The sequence below is a fragment of the Coregonus clupeaformis genome, unplaced genomic scaffold (genome assembly GCF_020615455.1).
Source record: "Coregonus clupeaformis isolate EN_2021a unplaced genomic scaffold, ASM2061545v1 scaf1657, whole genome shotgun sequence".
Taxonomy (NCBI): domain Eukaryota; kingdom Metazoa; phylum Chordata; class Actinopteri; order Salmoniformes; family Salmonidae; genus Coregonus; species Coregonus clupeaformis.
This window is the reverse complement of record NW_025535111.1, coordinates 43,469-63,970: the sequence shown is the minus strand read 5'-3', so window position 1 is coordinate 63,970 and position 20,502 is coordinate 43,469. Positions and strand designations below refer to the sequence as shown.

General features: G+C 42.7%; 1 protein-coding gene across 2 annotated transcripts in view; it reads left to right on the top strand.

The window, feature by feature from the left end:
* LOC123487330 (sodium/hydrogen exchanger 1-like) overlaps nt 1-20,256 on the top strand; it is a 36,485-nt gene extending 16,229 nt beyond the window's left edge. The window contains exons 2-12 of one of the 2 annotated variants that reach the window (XM_045218545.1): nt 1,527-1,990; nt 3,209-3,459; nt 6,133-6,350; nt 7,024-7,226; nt 8,977-9,066; nt 10,885-10,955; nt 11,888-12,064; nt 12,560-12,683; nt 13,236-13,337; nt 14,449-14,530; nt 15,789-20,256. In XM_045218545.1, coding sequence (XP_045074480.1) covers nt 1,527-1,990; nt 3,209-3,459; nt 6,133-6,350; nt 7,024-7,226; nt 8,977-9,066; nt 10,885-10,955; nt 11,888-12,064; nt 12,560-12,683; nt 13,236-13,337; nt 14,449-14,530; nt 15,789-16,108 — 2,102 coding nt within the window. In that variant the 3' untranslated portion in view covers nt 16,109-20,256. Of the gene's footprint in view, nt 1-1,526; nt 1,991-3,208; nt 3,460-6,132; nt 6,351-7,023; nt 7,227-8,976; nt 9,067-10,884; nt 10,956-11,887; nt 12,065-12,559; nt 12,684-13,235; nt 13,338-14,448; nt 14,531-15,050; nt 15,224-15,788 lie in introns of those variants that run through there. The other variant, XM_045218546.1, reaches the window with a different exon arrangement.
* Nucleotides 20,257-20,502: the final 246 nt, after the last annotated feature.

Sequence of the window (20,502 nt, the reverse complement as noted above, 5' to 3'; positions counted from 1 at the left end):
AGGCAAACATACAAAATCAGCAGGGGATCAAATACTTTTTTCCCTCACTGTAAATAATATCACACTCAGATACACATAACAGCAGCGCCATCTGTTGGCGTGGCGACATCTTGTAACATCTTCCTTTACCCAACAAATGAAGATAACTCCTCCTCGACTCATAAACAGGAGAACTGGACATGAGTCGCTGTACCGGAGAACTGTTAACTCCCTCTGTTGGAGCTTTATGACATTCACTGGTGATCCTGTGTCTAGTTCACATTTCATTGAATGGCTGGGGTCATATGTCCTTTCCCATCACGGTTAGCAGAGTTGCTATGCAGACTTTTGCTTCCTTTTTGTCTATACCGGTAGCTATCTCATAGTTTTCCCATTTGTGCTTGAAAAAATGTCCAGTTGTTGTATGTGTCGCCCTTCATGTCCATAGGCTCTGGGACTGGAATTACCAGGTAAGCCATTGTCGTTATTCCAATTTTTTTTAGCTGGTTAGCTAGTTGGCACGTCCCTTCCTACTGTGCATTTATCCGTGTGTCGTTTTGATATTTTGATTCCTCAAGGATATACCTATTTGGTTCTGACTTCTGACACCATGTTTTGTATGGTGTTTATTCTATACAAGAGCAAGTTAATGTTGATTTATAAAGTATTTACTTCAGCATCACTCTGTAGCATGCATACATGCATGTGTAACTTGGCTCACTAGTGCTATATAGTATCACACTCAGATACACATAACAGCAGCGCCATCTGTTGGCTTGGCGACATCTCGTAGAAAGGGAACCTTTTTTCAGTCAAGTTTTCCTCTGTGATGATGTCATATGATCACTATGGATGTGGCCGATTTGTCTGTGTGTGGTTTCTCTATTAATGGAGTCACAAGATTCATATTGTGAGGAATTTGTTTTGCGTAACCATTTCCACTTTTGAGGAAATGCATGTGATTACTGTGGGTGTGTGGTATGTGACATTGCTAAGATGCAGCAGACCCTTCTCGTGTTCTGTTCCTAGTTCTTTGGCCCTTTATTTGTTGTGACTTCCTGTGTTATGTTCAGGGTTGTTTTGACTTGCAGATTCTGGCCATCTATCAAGTTTGTTTCTTCTGTGCATTCTCACCCACCAGCCATATCTACGAGGCCTAGACATGTTCTGGTCTGTTGAAATGGCATGTTAAATTAGCTCTGAAAAATATAAAAATAATGTGATTCTGTTCCACTTATAAACTAAGCCTATTCTGAATACTGATTACTTTTTTCAGAGGTAATTAAGACTAGTTGATACATTTCATCCTTTTGAATTTGGCAGTATCTGGACCTTACTACGCACTATGAATGTGGTGGCTCACTTAGAAACTGAATATGCTTTTGGTGGTGCATTTAACTCAAACAGGTTCAGTGAGTCACTGGTGATTTGTTTTATGGTTCTTATCGTCAATGAAGTTTCAGGTGACTGGTACATTCGAGATGCCGCCTAGAAAGTGGTAACAATGAGAACAATTAATCTAATCCCTCCCTCCCTTCCTCCCTCAGGGTTCCACCTGATTCCGCGGCTGTCCAGCATCGTGCCCGAGTCCTGTCTGCTCATTGTGGTGGGCCTCCTGGTCGGGGGCCTCATCAAGCTGGCGGGCGAGGAGGTACCCCCAGTGCTGGACTCCAAACTCTTCTTCCTGTGCCTCCTCCCCCCGATCATCCTGGATGCGGGCTACTTCCTGCCAATCCGGCCCTTCATGGAGAACATCGGCACCATCCTGATGTTCGCCGTGGTTGGCACCCTGTGGAACGCCTTCTTCGTAGGGGGTCTCCTCTACGCCGTGTGCCAGATCGAGGGCACCAACCTGAGCCAGGTGGAGCTGCTGCCCTGCCTGCTGTTCGGGAGCATCATCTCGGCCGTGGACCCGGTGGCCGTGCTGGCTGTGTTTGAGGAGATCCACATCAACGAGCTGCTGCACATTCTGGTGTTCGGAGAGTCGCTGCTCAATGATGCCGTCACTGTGGTGAGTGAGTGGTCGGTGGGGTGGTAAGCGGTGTTATGCAGGGAAATACAGTACAATGCAATTCTAGACAGTCAATCAATGAATGAATTACAGTACATTCACGTCAGGGTCACCCCCCAAATAAGATAATGCCATGCACTACAGTACTATACAGCACTATGTTATGCACTGCAATATAATAAAACAAAACTATATTTTCAGAAGTAGGCTACATTCATCCTCCATATAAGATGACTCAGTTTTTAGTTGGCCTGTGATTGTGTTCTTATTTCTGTGGACAGGATATTGATTTGGACTGGCACAAGAAATCAGAATAGCTTAATTCCAAATTGGCCCATCTTGCCAGATTCAATTAGGCCTAGTCTTTTAGGAAAATCCCACCATATTTATGTCACTGGATATAGAATTCATACCTTCTAGCTGACGTCACATTTGACTCCACACAAGTGATGTTTTGGAAATTTGTGACCTTCTACAAAAGATGACCCAGTTTAGTGGGCCCCCAGTGCCTTCTCACCACTTCCTTCTCTTTCCTCTGTGGGATGGACCATCTCTCTCTTATGGGTTGGTCATTGAAAATATAAAGTAGAAAAAACATTTGGAGTATTTTCTTTTCCTGTTTGCGTCCTGAGGCACAGTGGTTCCTGTTGCTATATTTATGTTCTACTGATTATACCCACACACTGGCTGTCTTGTTTGCTCCATAGTGTTTGATAGGACTAGTTCACTTAAAATAGCCTTGGAGTCATGAGACTTAAATCAATGATAGTTCAGCCGAACCATTTTAATATTGTGGGCCAGACAGGCGAAGTGTGCAGAAATGCAAGCACCTGTGAAATTGTGATTTGTCCAAATGATCAGTGACAAAATCAGGGCCCCGGAACAAAGTTCCATGTTAGTTGTCGCATCTCACAGTCTGACAGACGCTATGATACCATTTATGTTACGTGTTTCTGTCCACGAGAGATTGAGAACATTTATATTTTCTGTAGTGACTATACCAAAACGTTAGACCATATAATATCGCTGGTTTATATGCTACTCAGTAGACCCTTTTATCCACAGTACAGGGGGAGTGTGCATTTTATTGTGGCCCCAGCGGGTATCAAACCCATGACCCTGGCAGGCTAGCACCATGCTTTTACCAACGGAATCCAAACAGGTTGTTTATTTTCGATTGTAGGCTCTAAAGTGTCAAACCCCCTCCAATCTCTCTAGGTCTTATACCATCTGTTTGAGGAGTACTCTGGCGCAGGTGAGGTAACGCCAATGGACGTGGTCCTTGGGGTCATCTGCTTCCTGATTGTATCGCTGGGCGGCATCGCCGTTGGCGCCATCTACGGTATCCTGGCGGCCTTCACCTCCCGGTTCACCTCGCACACCCGCGTCATCGAGCCCCTCTTCGTGTTCGTCTACAGCTACATGGCCTACCTGTCGGCTGAGATGTTCCACCTGTCTGGAATTATGGCGTAAGTAGGGGGTGGGGGGTACGCACACGCTCACAGACAGACAGACAGACGCGTGCGCACACTCACACACAATCTTCCTAGTGGCCAAGGTTTTTTGAGTTTCTCTCTGTCATGAATCCTAGATATTGTTGACAATAAAAAACGGTTTCTGTGAGAGTAATTGTTAGGCTAAGTGGAGGTTTAGTGTTTCTAATGCATTGACAGAGTGGCTGTGATACATGATCCTCTGTCAGGCTGGTCCAGCAACACCATTGATTCTATGTTTAGCTAAAGGAAAAGTATGACTATGTCTAATTCCTGCATTATCTTCTACATTTCCTTGGGAAAAGATCTCACTCATAAGTGTACGCTGAATTAGATTAATAGCTTCTTGGCAATATTGATGATTAAATGGTCAAATAAATACAATGTAACCGGGTCTGACCCAGCCAAGGAGATTCATATGAATTATATCACAGCGGCAATAACTCACCTACATGTCATGACAGGCCATCTGATGTACAACCCAGAGCAGGGATACAACGCTCAATTTACATCCCCCTGTCATGCCTCTGGCCCTAGCAAAGTACTCCTGTGATACATATCACAGGGTGGCAGGTAGCTTAGTGGGTAAGAGCATTGTGCCAGTAACCAAAAGGTCGCTGGTTCTAATCCCCGAGCCGACTAGGTGAAAAATCTGTCGACAAGAGCGTCTGCTAAATGACAAAAATGTAAATATCATTCTCGTCTCCCTTCCTCTCCTCTCCTCCGCTTTCGTCTCCTCTTTTTATAAAAGGTGGCGAGTTATGAAATATGCATCATAAACATAGGTGCTGTTGATGAATTAAGTTTCCTGTTGACAGGAGCAATGGTAGGACTGTAGGACAGTCTGTTCCGAGGCTTATTGTGTGCTCCGTCCGTGCCGTCCATCATAAAGATGATTTTAGATTAGTATATAGTGCTTTTTGTCCAGTGCTTGTATATGGGCCTATATATACAATGGGAAAAGGCTCACCTCTCCCCAAGCCTTTTATCTTTTATTGTTTTTTATATTAGCTGAACGCCAGAGATCTCGCCCCCGGAGTGAAATTGGACGGAATGATGGACAACTGCAGTGTGTTATCTAAGGGAATGACGTAGCAAGCAGCCCTTACAGTCACTGAGGAGGGTTGCCTCACGCTAGACACTAGGAATAGAGAGGTGTTGCCATGCTGTACAGGGGAGGGGATGTGGACATCTTAACTCGGATTCCGTAAGTCCAATCACAGTGAGTCATTGGTTCTCTCGTGGAACAAGCTGAGGAAATTGAGCCCTTGTTTCATAAGCTCTTACAACACAGTTTCCAAAACAAACTGTATCCTTGTTGCTGTGGCTCTACTGTTCTCTTAGCATGTAAATACATATACTGTATTGTTTTTAAACCAGTTTAATTGACTGCTTTCTATGCCATGTCAATGAAGTACTAGGCTATAACTTAGTCATTAGCTTTAACTTGAATGTAATGTAGCCTATATTTACACTGTAGGTAGTTGGATTCATGTAGGAACCTGGGGCGTAATTATTAAAGTGCGTGCGCACAAAAAATACTAAACCTTTTGTGCGCCAGTTTTCCCGCAAAGGTTGACGGGAAAGTGTGCGTAAATGTAGTTTTTTTTTTTGTGGATGAAATGGAAGTGTTTGATGCACAGGAATTATAATAATGGTAGGCTAATAACATTGAAAACGTAGGCCTATTGATAAAACGGATTCATTTGCCGTTGGTAAGGAGATCGCATAGCAGCGTGTAGTCTTAACGGTTTCTTTTTACCTTTATTATATAGGCCTAAGTCATAATCCTATTGCAGGACATGTCTCTCCTTCTCCTTTTCTGACCTGACTGGTTTATTCCCGTTACACAACAAATAGTAGACTACCATTTACCAACTGCTCATTCAATAGCCAAGCGTGCTCGAAAGTAAATAGACCGGTAGCCTATTTAACATATTTGACAGGATGTGTAGGCTACAGTGCTGTGCGATAGGAGCGCGACATCAAAGCCTATATAATCTGAGCCTATACCAAGGCAGGAGATAGAAACACAATCATGTATTGATAAACAATATATTGAACAACAATTCATCTTTTGCATACAAGTGTAGGCTATAGCATTTAGGCTACTTTTTAAGTAGTTTGAAAGGACAATCAATCTTGGAGAATGTGTGGCCAGTGTTTGGCACTCGCTATAGGCGGTATGCATTTTTTGTTTGAAAAAGTCACTGCAAAAGATTCAAACATTCTGCCCACACTTCTACAGAAATGTGATCAAATTTGCCCTTGCGCTTTCTTTTAGAAACGATCATGGCCCAGTTCCAACATTTCCAAATCATACAACAAATTATGGTGTTTTTGTTACCATAAAAGGTGGGGTTGTAGGGCTCATTCACGAGCGCACAAATATAATATGGCTCCGATTGATCAATAATAACGTGTATATATGTTGCCCCTGGTATATTTATGGTAAGTATTCTATTTACCAATAGATGGCAGGATTAAGTTACAATTCAATTCTAAAATGTACTTACATGTCTGGAGTGTTTGATCTAAGATACTACAATTCAGAATATACATTAAATGATGGAACATTGTCAGACAAGAAAAAGTTTTATTTCTCAGAGAACTCATTTATAATCACCCCATGTCTCGCTCTCAATCCAGGCTGATTGCGTGCGGCGCGGTGATGCGGCCCTACGTGGAGGCCAACGTATCCCATAAGTCCCACACCACCATCAAGTACTTCCTGAAGATGTGGAGCAGCGTGAGTGAGACGCTCATCTTCATCTTCCTGGGCGTGGCCACGGTGGCCGGGCCGCATGCCTGGAACTGGACCTTCGTCTCCGTCACCGTCATCCTCTGTCTGGTGTCACGTGTCATCGGTGAGTCAGATATGGATACCTTCTTCACAGTACTGAACAAGTCTCTACATCATATGACTCCAAAAGATAGTGAGAGAAATTACATGACAGGCCCAACTTTCTCATAGTTTGTCATCATTTGGTCAAGTTGTTTCAGTAGATGATGTGATACAGATTTTTTTAGGGATAGTTATTCTTGAAGCCAGACTGAAATACCAGTCACTACATTTCAGTTAGGTAATGAGGCAACTGTTAGAGGAAGTGCCCCTTGTGATTTCCACATGGTCCTCACATCGAGGAAGCCCAGATCTCAACAGACTCGTCAGATACACGTCCCTAAAAAAGGAGGCATAAATATTTTAAGTATTATGTCATTTCCGCAGTTATAGATAGACCCAAAGCAGACCTCCATCTGACTTTGGTTGCTAGTTTGAAACCTAGTGACTTGACATTGCACTTTATCACCATTGACCATTCTCTATTCTCACCAAACATCCTATAGTTTCTGCTAGTTTCACAATCTGTGTGCTCTCTGTCTCTCTCTCTCTCTCAAGCTTTTGATCAATTTGGAAAGTGGATGCTTAAACTTTCTTAGGTTGTTAAGAGGCTGGTATTGGCTGTGTGTCAGGCGGGAGCAGACATGGACTCAATCAGGTTGATTCTCTTCTGCGCTCTCTCTCTCTCTCTCTCCCAGGCGTGGTGGGCCTTACCTTTATCATCAACAAGTTCCGCATCGTCAAGCTGACCACCAAGGACCAGTTCATTGTGGCCTACGGTGGCCTACGAGGGGCGATCGCCTTCTCCCTGGGCTACCTGTTAGACGAGGACCACTTCCCCATGAGGACCATGTTCCTCACCGCCATCATCACCGAAATCTTCTTCACAGTGTTTGTACAGGTGGGTACTGGGCCAGTCCTCTAGCCTGGTCCCAGATCTGATTCGTGCCGTCTCGTCACACCAATGACCACAGGGGTCACGCCAATGACCACAGGGGTCACGCCAGCCATAGTAGTCACGCCAATGACCATAGGAGTTGGCAAGACGGCACAAAAACATCTGGTACCTGGCTAGCAACCCTCTACTTCTGTTTATGTCTTCAGATTTATAATTAAATCGAAAGCACTCTTCAAATTAAGTTAAAAAGACTATCAAATTAAATTTGTCACTGAGTGAACACTAAGGACAGCATTTTTATTTATTCCGAATTTAGTAGGAAGTTGACTATATTACAGAGTGCTTTTGTGTCAAAATAGATTGCTTTGCTGCTCAATTGTGCTGTTGCTCTCTTGTCCTTAGTATATTTTAAGGCCTAAAGTGGTCAGTGGTTTTCATGGTTTGTTTGAGCCCAATGCAATGCTGGTGTGACAAAATGTCACTGCAGCTACTACTTTGAAGTGCACATACGGTCCGTTTTGAAGCTTCTTGCGTCAAATATTCCCCAGTCCTGCTGAGCAAACTCATCTTACAGTGAAACTGTTGATGCATGTTGACGTTCTAGGACACGCGTCATCTGGCAGAGTATCCCCAAAATGGCAGCTACTAAAAGAAAGCCTTCTATAAGCCTTTTATGAAATGAATGTCTTCAGGAAATGACTCAGTGCTGGCAGTCTGGGATGTTCTTAGCTATAGACTAGGTGGGGGTTTCACCTACAGTGTTGCGACTGCTGCAGTAGGAATGTGTGTGTGGTATTAGCCTTTTAGAATGTGTAAGTGCATGCATGTGTGTGTGTTTGAATTGTGTGTGTGCGCTATCGTCCATAAGTGTTTATATGCATGTGTTTTGATTGGGAGTGTGTGCGTGGTACTGACAGGGGTGTTATTTAAGGGCCAGAATATGTTGTCATCTACTTCGGGTGTAATAGTTAACCAGATAGACTTAATCTCCTTATGAGAGAGAATGATACGCTAAAGCCTACGGACACACGGACAGACAGACACACACTAGAACAGGATAAAAGAGATTGCTAGAACAAATATGCCAAGTTGTATATTAACCAGCACTGATCAAACCTTTTCCCAGCACGACTCAGCCATAGATGGAACGGCCTTATGCACGGACCACCAACCACCTGCGCATAACTTCATTTAAATGCAAATGTTGCTTGACTGCTACATACACTAAATGGATACAGAATACAGTAGCTTTGAAAATAAATGATATGAAAGTCACCCCTCATCCGAGGTATTCCTTTTGATTTGTGTGTGTTTTATGGAAGGACATTGGATGTATTTTATTTCCACCTGAGTTGCTGCTTCTAGTCAAGAGTAAAGGTTTTTAGCAACTCCTCACACACCATAAGAGAAAAAAGGGTCGGGGGGAGGGGCCTGACGTGTGTGTGTGTGTGTGTGTGTGTGTGTGTGTGTGCGGCATGTTTTAGTTTGGGTAAGGCCTAGTCAATATGCGTTAGTTTACAAATCACCTCATAGTGTGAATGTGTGCATCTGTCCATAGCCAGTGCTTCTCTGTGCAGTAAGTAAACACCATGCACACGAATGAAAGGTGTTGTAATGGACATTACAGGCTTCTCTTGGGTCGCTGATGTCGTGTAGTATTTAAAGATGGACATTTATCATTTGTTCTTCAGGATCTCAAATGTTACCTTATTAACCTCTCCCTTCTCTCTCTCTCTTCTCCTCCCCCTCTCAGGGCATGACTATCAAACCCCTGGTGGACCTGTTAGCCGTGAAGAAGAAGCAGGAGGCCAAGCGCTCCATCAATGAGGAGATCCACACCCAGGTAACCTTTAACCCCATCAACCCCCTCACTTCCTGGCCCCTCCTACTCTTCCCCTCCTCTGTAGCCAGACCACCCATCAGACAAGTCAGTTAATTTCCTTATGTTTTTCCTGGGATAGACGAGCTCTGGGCCCGTATTCATAAAGCGTCTCATAGTAAGAGTGCTGATATTGTGTGATCTAAATGGCAAAACTGATCCTAGATTTGCACTGCTACTCTGAAACACTTTATAAATACAGGCCCTGGTCATGTTATGACATTTGCAGCACAAGAACAAGAAACGCACTGAAGCTACACTGCAAGGCTGATCTTGTTCACTCTAATTATCTAACCAGCTTGCCCTTTAAAATGGGCTATTGCATTAGTGGCTGTGGTTCAATTAGTGATTTGGTTATTTCCACCTGAGGGATGTTCATTTGACTTTCAAATTCAGTGTCTGTCCAGATGTACAGTACTGTCATTACATGTTGAGTGCCAAACATTGCTCTGCGCTTCCCCCCTACTGGCCATTTTAATAGAATGATCTTCTGCTAATGAATTTTGTCTTGCTGACATTGCCTTGCTGGGGGTTTAATAATGGAAAGCCAATGGAAAGCTGTATTCCCCTGCTTCCTCTTAACACAGACTAATTAAGCTTCCTACATTTCTCCATGGCTCCCAATGGACCGTCCTCTCATTCTCCACTGCCTCCACTGACACATCGATCCGGGTTGCCAGATTGGCGAGTAATATCCACCTGCTTAGGCCTGGCTTCCTCTGGTGCTACTGATCATTCTCTCTCTCTGCCCTTGAGTGACCACTGAGCAGAATGGCACACCGTCTCTCAGTAGCTCCTGTTGCTAATAATAGCCACAGAATAGTGGCGTGACACGTACTTTACACACAATGTCTCTCTGCGGGGCTCTGTTGGCTCTCTGGTGCACAGAGGAGCGATGAGTCACCGGCGCTCTAGGCTAGAGGGCCCAGTCACCAGCTTTATCGTTTCTTCTCCACTGTAAATGGCAGTGATTCAAGTAAACAGAGCTGTAGTAGGACTCCTGGAGTGCACCAGGAGTGGATAAGGGTGTTTAAGAGCCTAGTGGGTTTTTGGATTTTAGAGTCCCTCAGGGTTTTAATGTCGAGACCATTGTGTTTGTGGTCTCACAAATTGGTCAGTAGGTTGTTTGATGAATGGATATTTGAAGCTCTTGACTAATTGGCACCTGGGGCTGACTTTGACATACTGTGTGTCACCTTGCTTGAGGCTTTCATTATAAAGTACCATTTATTGTGACAAATGTAAAGTTTTTTTCTACCAGAGATAGAACTGATGCAGAAACTACTGTAAAAAAAAAAATCCCTTCACTGCCTGAAAATATTGCTATGCAATAAATTCAGTGGCACGACCAAACTGCTTGTTCCCATAGCAACTCTGCAAACTGTCCCTGTGCAGAACTGTCACAGCAGTTGCCATAATCAAAGTACAGGAACAAAATTGACCACCGACTGAACGTAATCTGTCAGTGCCTATTTCTCTGCTTCAATCTGTGAATGTGATGGACATCATCTAGGCCTAATGCTCTCTCTATTGGCCAGATTCTGGGAGAATCTCCGTGGAGAAAAGGCTACTTAAGGGATCATCCAAAAATGACAAAATGGTGGCCTGTATGACGTGAAAATATACTTTACTGGACTATTTTACCTGTAATAGAAACAAAAAAAGGAGGAACAGATTAGGCTTGGTTACACTTTTACTTCCCATTGTAAAAGCATTTCAAATATCTGTTCCTCTTGTTGGTTAGCGTAGATACAATATTTAAACATTGTTTTCTCCCCCTAGTTCCTGGACCATCTGCTGACTGGCATCGAGGACATCTGTGGACACTACGGCCATCACCACTGGAAAGACAAGTACGTAGCAGAGGCGGGGCTAAAATGGTCATGATGACAAGTGCTGTATATTTTTGTTCACTGTATAAAAACATTTGAATACCTCTTATTCAAGTTTTACGATCATTAAGGCAACAACTTTCTAGTACCCAGTCCAGTAATCTGTTTGTTAGTTGTCCTGTGTTGTCTATAGTTGTTTGTCTATTTCCTTCTGTTTGAATTGTGTTCCAAGTTAGAACTTTTAGCCTTAGCATCTTTGTTAACACGGTTAACTCAAACGTGGTGGTGAAGCTGTGATCCCTCAGGCATTGTTAGTAACAGCTAGCGCCTTAAGTTGATTATCTTTCAGAACAGATGTTTTTCCTACAATGAAATCTTATTGAATCCAATAATGTAATGGTAATCATAAAGCATTGCCATTCATAACCAAGTGAACCTGAATCATTTTGTAAGTTTTCTTTCCCTATGCAGTATTTACCCACAACAGTATTGCGTTTGAACAGCCTTGGGCGTTATATGTGGCAGTTATCCTCTGAAGATAACCATGTATAAGATTTGTTCAGACAGCTCTGTAAGCCGATTTATCACCCGACAGTTGTCATATTTCACCTTCAGATCCAGTTCCATACAGACTTTAGAGCAGCGGGATAAAACAATGTTTGTAACTGTATTGATTTCTGGATTTAGAGCGTTATGATAAACTCTGGGCTCATCCTATAGTGGTCGGTTTTCACAGTGTGTGTTCCTGCCAGTGACCACACTGTCTCCAATGTAGTGTGTGTGCTCTACGCCTATTCAAGAGCTTTTCATCAATTTGGAAAGTGTTCTTAACCTTTTTCTAATGTTTTAATGAGGCTGGTAATGGCTGTGTGATGGGAAGGTTGACTTGTTTTCTTCTTTCTCTCTCCTCTCTCTCTTTTCTCTCTGTTTTCTCTCTCTTCCCCACCCTGCAGGCTGAACCGCTTCAACAAGAAGTACATAAAGAAGTGCCTGATAGCGGGCGAGCGCTACAAGGAGCCGCAGCTCATCGCCTTCTACCACAAGATGGAGTTCAAGCAGGCCATCGAGCTGGTGGAGAGCGGCGGGGGCGTCAAGCTGCCCTCCGCCATGCCCTCGCAGGTCTCCATGCAGTGAGTGCTCCACCCTCTTCCCTCCTCCACCTCCTTTTAGCTCACCACAACCAGCTCTACACTTAATAGCCATTTCCACATTGTTGTGTTAGCCTATATCTGCACAAGCCTGTGCGTGCGAGCGCCAGAGAGGTTTGAAAGTCAAGAGGCTGAACTAGCAATTACTTCCTGTAAATAACTGGTATGGGAGAATGTGCCTGAATCTTTCTCGCGGGTGTTACAGGAAGTAATTGCTAAGTGAGTTAGAGCTTGGTAATGGCCAAAAACAACCATAGAACCACAGTCAAAAAAATAATGGCGCCGACAGACATGGCAGCTCTGCTTCTAGCTCCTTGAATTGTTAGATAGAATTGTTAGATACTCTTGCACTGTTGGAGCTAGGAACACAAGCATTTCGCTACATCCGAAATAACATCTGCTAAATATTTGTATGTGACCAATAAAATTTGATTTGATTTGAACATGTATCTTGTTTTTCTCTGTCCTCTCTCCCAGGAACATCCAGCCCAAGAAGCTGCCTCCTCCTGTAGCAGAGCGGGCCCTGCCTCAGTTCACCAAGGGCCGTGAGGAGGAGATCAGGAAGATCCTCAGGAGTAACCTGCAGAAGACCCGCCAGAGGGTGAGCACTGATCCAGGATCAGATTTACCCTCAGCTTATCTGAGGGGTAACATTAGGAGGGCAACTGCAAAGCTGATCTCAGATCCGTTTTTAGCGATTAGGGGCTTGCTCTCAGCTAGTAATGTAGGAATTCAGATGCTCACTCTGTTTGTAAAGAGATTACAATTGTACATAATATAATAATATAATATATGCTTTTTATCCACAGCGACTTAGTCATGCTTTCATCTATTTTACGTTCATCACATTGCTTCGCAGTTTGTAATTTCTTCATTAGTATTGTCAAACGTCAAATCTCTTAAGATTATAGTACTAAAGTAGTCATGAGCCTGTATCATTATGGATACAAGTGTGCATTGTTGCTGTGTGGTCCTAGCCTAGACCTCCCTGTCTCGTGGTGAGTTGAATGAATGTGTTTTGTCTCTGCGCTCCTACAACAGATGCACTCTGGTGCCTGAAAAGTGTATTATTATTATTATTATTGTGTGATCCTAGCTCTATAACATTGCTGTCCCATAGTGTGAGCTGAGTGTGTGTTCTCTCTCCCTCCAGCTGCGCTCATACAACAGACACACTCTGGTGGCTGATCCTTTCGAGGATGGATGGAACGACTTCATCCTGAAGAAGCAGAGGATGATCGAGCTAGAGAAGAAGGTAAGACTACCAGAATCACCTAGCCTGGTTAAACCAGATTGAACGCTGCGCTCTCCATTGTTGTGCTCACTTAGTCTGGAACGCCACTAATTCAATTCAATAGAACTTTATTTATCCCCTCATGGCCAAATGACACACAAATAGACGGGTACGTGGAATCCTCACAAAAATAACCGGTCCAAACAGCCTATTCTCTGAAAGAGGGGATTTAGGATAGAAGCCCACGTTGCCAAACGCTGCTCTTTGGATCTGGTCAAAACATCGGTTCTTCTGGGTGAAACAATGAAATTTAGCAAAATAATTTTTGGAAGCCATGCTAAGACTCCCCCAGACATAGAGAGAACTTCAACAGACAACCAGACACAAAGTTATCTCACTGCTCACAGTAGTAAACTTTCTTTAAAACCATTGCATTAATTTAGTCTAACTATGATGGATTTAGTCATTTAAAGTTTTCCATAAATTGTCTCTCCCCCCTCCACTCAAATAATTTGCCTGACACAATCAGTTCCTGATTTATTTATGCAGCCTTGTGGCCCGACGGCCAACTTGCATTTAATCAGTCTCTAATTATGTAATGAAAATGGAACTAACATCTTGATTAAATAGAACTGTTTGATTAAAAAGGACACTGTAGACCTGAGAGATCTGCAGATACTAGCAGCATTGTTTATTTTGGAAATTAACATTTTGATTTAATATAACTTTTTAAAAGTGGAGGAAAATGCTGATCCCAACAGACCAGTAAACACAATTTACTGACCTGTCAAACTTTTTAATAGCACTTTAAACAGCGGTGTCTTCAAGAAGTGTCTTGGTTGGCCTTTATGATATTGGCAGCCATATTGTGTTGTATTGATTTGGTGTAGGCTTATCTAGTGTTTGAATGTATTGCTGACCTCACTAAAAGTATTTCCATTAAAATGGACAATAAAGTATCCTATTGTATCGTAAATAATATGGCTGTATGGCTATATGCTTTCAACTAAAGTGACTGGCAGTCGACGACAATCCATATACAGTATTCACTATGTGTGTCTGATGCGGGAATTGAACCCACAGCTCTTGTATATTGAAAGGGTTGCTTGTGTGTGTGTGTGCCTGTGAACAGATGACAGAGATGAGTAACTATCTCACGGTCCCTGCCGCCCCTCCTGACTCCCCCACCATGTGCAGAGCCAGACTGGCCTCAGGTGAGTCCATCCTACACCCACGTCACACTCTGAAGCTCCCATTTTACACTACCGTGCCAACCCCTACCTTACCGCACTGTGCTGGCGCTGATATTTATTTTACAATTGTCCTTTCCAGCATGGTTCCAGTAACTATGGAGATGTGTAACCAGGCTAGCTTGGCTTAGTAGTGTGAATCAACACTTATTGTAAGGTTGCTTATGAAGCAATAGGAAAGATGATGGAAACAGACTTGTTCCATTGCAGACCTTTTGGACACCATGCACCTTTGCACTTTATCACTTTTGATGGAGTTTTGAGTCGGAAGGAACCCATTTGCTTCATATTTAGTATACTTAGTTTGGCAAGATTGTTAACGTTTATGAAGTTTAATGGCTGCCAATGATGCTATCTACAGAATGCACTATTATGTCACTCTGTTATACAGTAGGCTACTCCACTTTTATTACATTTCTACTGGAAATATGTTTGCATGTGTAAGTTGGCATGTAAAGCGGTATTGCACTTGGTTCTATTTTAGGCAGTGATTTCAAAGCTGAAAAGGGAGGGGCCAAAGTAATTCCAGGTATGTAGTACAGTTCTAGTGAGTGTAGACAAGTGATGGGCTGTGGCGACCAATGGCCTCGGCTACAAACTTACTGTATATGCATGTCATATTTTAACTGTTGCTTGCTTCCAGTTGTAAATGCAATATGCATGATCCTAGCATAAATTGTTAATGTGATTGACAGGATCAGGTTACGGAATGATGCAGCACCACAGTTGTGGTGTAAGTGTCTGTTCATGATTGTGTATTTAAAAATGTGTAATGTGGGTGCTTTGTGATTTTTTAAAAATTTGTATTGTATATCTGGTTTTTGTTCGGTAACAGTTTAAGTATTTGTTCTAGTCAGGGTTGGCCAACCCTAGTTGTGGAGAGGCACAATGTGTGAGCTGTTGTTCTAGGCCATCTCTGCACTAGCACACATGCTTCTACTAAACAAGGGCTGGAACAAAATCCCTGCACACATTGTGGCTCATCACCACTACCAGGGCTACGTTCAGCCGGCCATGACGTTGTGGAACGTTCAGAAATAAAGATATTATATGGAACAAACATACACTTGACGTGTAGAATAGGAATCAAGTAAGCTCTATTCATGACATTTCTATCTCCAACGTTACACAACGTTTGCCTACTCAACGTGCCCTTTGGTTGGCCTCCCCTGTTTGGAGTAATGTACCGTACGTTAACCCTTTCCTTGCCTGTCCCACGCAGACCCCAACGCCTTCTACAACATCAAGGCGTCTTCAGACGGCATCCCCACCATCCAGGTGGATCTAGCCTCCCCCAAGTCCCCGGACTCTGTCAACATGCTGGACGAGTTCTCCAAGCGGGGTGCCACGGGCCAGGGCCTGGGTCAGAGGGAGGGGGCCGACCGGGATGAGGACCAGGGCCTGATGATGAAGCCGTCCTCGGCGGGGAAAGGGGAGAAGGGAGAGGAAGAGGGGGGCAACAAGAACCCAGGGCTGATGAGGTGTCTGAGTGACCCGGGCCCTAGTAATGAGGATGAGGAGGATGAACCATTTCTTCCCTAAAAAACAACAACTAGCTCCTCCCATTGTGAGTAATAGGGAGGGGCCTGGTTGCAGCAGCTCCTCCCCCTGAGCGGGGCACTACTGGGGAAAGGTCCACCTCCTCTCACTCCACCACCACCTCATTTGAGTTCGCTATCCCATTGGTTGAGGAACCGATAAAGCCAAAACTGTTAAGAAAGGACTTAGGACAACTTGTTTTATGAACCAAAAGAGAAAATGAGACTAAATAGCCATCTTTTCTTCAATAGTCGTCATTGCTCTTTTTTTCTTTTTTTAAGTGATAGGAAGGCAGTCGCCTTCTTGGGTGATCTTGGGTTTTGGGGGAATTAGCCTGAGAGACGAGGGAACATAATTATGCGTTACCAAAGGGTTGGACTGTTTTAGTCACAGACAATGTTCCACATTTGTTTTCATAACGTTTACAATCGTTCTTCTACTTTCAAGAAAAGTTAGCCTTATTTTTGAGTCAGACACTTAGAGTAAACCTCTTTTCACTAGGTGCATTTTATCACACAATTAACCTCTTAACTGCTTGATTTTAATTTCAGGGTTAATATGAGATTGTTGTTTATGTGGTTGTCTTTTGTCATCGTTTGTCATTCTAGTTGGTGTACTCGGTGCTGTACAATCGATGTACTTCACGCTGGATGTAATGTTTTCACTGTGCTAAACTCGATGAACCGCTTTCTTTACCACCTCGCCCTAAGGCTAAGGAATGTGTCAAGCGCAGACTTGAAAATGTTGAGACGCAAACCTGGCATCACCGCTTCAAGCATCGTCTCTCTATTTTAATCAAACATACAAAATTGGCAGCATCGCTGAGATGTTTATACTGTACAGTATATGCTCATCATTTACATATGGGGAGGTTTGTGATGCAACCAACACAAAGAGATTTGTTGATCTTGAACGGACTAAACTCCCCTATATAAGCCAAACCCTAAAATGTCATAAAATACTGTTATCCTCCTGAGACCCAGCAAAAAAAGGTTTTAGAATGTTATTTTTTTTTGTACTTCACTTAAGTGTTTTGGATTAAAATAATTTACAAAGACACATTTGAAGAAAAAAAAAAAAAAGTTTATTGTATGTGCACTGTAGTGGACACAAGGAAACGGTTGATAGTGAATATGGAAAATTAACATTACACCAAATGGGTACAGTAGGTAAAAAAACATAGTAGGCGCATCCTGATGTCCACTACAGAGGACATTTATAAACAAGCTCTTATTTAATGTGAAAAAATGATTACACTACTCTGAAAACTCAAACAGTTTCTAAGATATTTACTTACTAGAAGCAATTTGAATATCAAACTCACAAAAATTATAATTACACAATTACACACACTTACCATTTCCACATGTGCTAATTGTGTTGGCAGCCATTTTGAAAATCCAGGAAGAGAAAGTTATCCAGGTCACACCACCACACATGTGATATCATTGAAAAGCCCAGAATGTCCTCTCAGGTACAACAGGACTTAACACAGTGGCATGTATGGCCTCAAAGAGAGTTGACAAAAAAATGAATTGCTGGGTCTCAGGAGGATATGTTTGTTACAAGTTCCCTTTAAGAAAACGCTCTAGTATGGGCCATTTCAGAACCATTTTGTGGTGTTTTTTCCCCCCATATTCTCTTGTCGGTAGTCGCATCTTACAATTCATCTTATGGGCCTGATCTATTGTTCTTTACTCTCTTGCACCTTATTCACATCAAGTGTTTTGACATTTTTAAAAGACCTTGTCGCCAGTTTAACATTCCCCATTGGTTTTTAGCACTCCCCTTTTGAAAATCTAGTGTTCCATAGGCATTTGGGGTTTTAGGCATCACTGTATAGGATATGAGGTGTGGGGCTCTTTATCGTCTAACCACCTCAATGGCCAAGAATATATAATTAATTTAACCTTTATTTATCCAGGTGAGTCAATTAAAAAACAAATTCTTACACGCTGACCACCGGCCGTATGATATTGTCCATCCACACCAGACACGATCATGACAAGCAGGTTCAAATATCAAAACCAACTATATTTATTTGGGGGCAGGTTGAAACACACATGAAACATTCATGGACATTTAGCTAGCTAGTTTGTCCTAGGAGATGAACATTGGGTCGTTATTTTACCTGACATGCATATGGTCCTCTTATTACCTGGTTCTTTGTAGAATTTTGACCCGAAGTCATACAAATCGTGTGTTTCCCTACGCCAACGATTAATCCACAGATAAAAAGGGAAAATTAGTTCGTTTTTAGTTCGTTATCTGTAATTAATCTCGCCTCGTTTTATCTTTCAAACATCCGCTTGGGTTGTATCTTCCTGATATCCAATAAGGAGGGGACTTGCAATGCGACTAATAGAACCAAGTTCTATTTTAGCGCTTGGCAACGCAGACGCTTGGTCACACGGGCAAGCACCACATGGCCGGTGAGGTTTGCATGTTATTTATAATGATGACCTGGAGATACAGGCATGACGACATGGGCAAATCTAGTAATTCAATGCAGTACATTGGTGTAAAATGTGTATAGCGATTTATTAATTATAACCATTTAATTGAACGATGCCCTTTAAAGCAAAAGCCATGCTGTAATGTTGTCAATGCAAACGAAGAGGTCATCGCTCCTCTGCTAACATTGAGGTCCATAACCATCATGGGCAGTATGCTAGCTAGTTGTAAGCTAATTCACGTCCGAAAGCAAGAGCCAACACCTATTCTGCTAGCACAACAGCGTAAGCCTAGTCTAGGGTTTGTATAAGACTATGAAAACCTTGATATGTACAGTATATGGTTGTATAGGTATTATGTATACAGTACATTGCTTTTCTTTTCTCCACAAAGCCTTAGGATCAATAGGAATAATTGATTTAGGTTTTGATTTGATTTGAAAAGGCTGTTAGCTATATTGTCAATGTGATTACAGTTGCTCATCGATCTGAACATCTCAACGGGACATTCAACCACTTTTAGGTGCAAACTACATTGCACCTAACATTGATTCAATAGCATAGCAACTCCTCAACCCACCTACTGTATAACCATCTTAGATTTGTTGCATGAATGACAGCTTTAGCTGGAGTCTGTAACTGTCTCAACTAGAGAAGCCTAAGATGTCCAAGACCGTGGCCTAGTTGTCACCTTGGTGTTAGAATGACCTTTGTCCCTCTCTGACCTCTATGTGCTATCACTTTACGCCCAGAGAGAGCGAGAGAGAGGGTCTCATTACAGCTTAGGAGAGGAGGGAGGAGAGAGAGGGGTCTCGTTACAATTTAGGGGAGGAGAGAGGGTGAGGAAGAAGTGCGTAGTGTGTTTGTTTACTCTCATCTCCTGTTTTCTCAGCACCCTGTCAGCACGTGGTTACTGAGGTTACAGTAGAGACGGGAACATGAGAACGGGGTGACGATGTAATGGCGTGGTACTTAGAAACCATGGCCACGCGGCACACACACAGTACTACACTGTGTGTGAGAGAAATGTTCTCCTTTCCAGCAGGTCACCCCTTGTCATGTCCCCATTCCCTCACATGGGCATTGCAGTGGAGGGTAGTTGTAGGTTGAGTCCAGGAAGGTGAAATAGATAAAGCATCTCACCTCCTTCACTAAACCAAATTGAATTAGGTGTTGAAATGTCAGAGCTTGTTGTAAAGGACAGGCTGCTTCAGATGTGAGAGTAGACGAGGACAAGGTCTTATTGGTCAGATAGGGGTTTAAAATGAAGCTTTACGGAAAGATTGACATTTGATACTTCCCTGGCTGATTTTCTCTCCATTGTATTGTTATATAAAGGACACAGAAATGTATTATAGTATAAACATGACATTTACAAGGTTTCAGAAACAGGTTATGTAAGGGCAGCCATAGAAAGTCAACTTTAACTTGGAAACTAGCCCTGAAACTGTTTCTAAGCCCCTCTTTTTATATGAGCCTTGTACTGTAGCGCTAACGGAAGAGCAGTTTACTTCGAAGCTTTCCCATCGCTCTTTTATTTGGCCAGCACTTTAAGACCATCAATGATTTGCTGCTGGAAAGGAGGAACAACTGTTATCGTTAGTGTTCAGACGACCGATCTTTGAATGTATACTGAACAAAAATATAAACGCGACATGCAACAATTTCAAAGATTTTACTGAGTTACAGTTCATATGAGGAAATCAGTCAATTGAAATAATTCATTAGGCCCTACTCTATGGATTTCACATGACTGGAAATACAGATATACATCTGTTGGTCAGAGATAGCTTTTTAAAAAATGGGCCTCACAATGTGCCTCAGGATCTTGTCACGGTATTTTTGTGCATTCAAATTGTCTACGATAAAATGCAATTGTGTTCTTTATCCGTAGCTAATGCTTGACCATATCATAACCCCACCGCCACCATGGGGTGCTCTGTT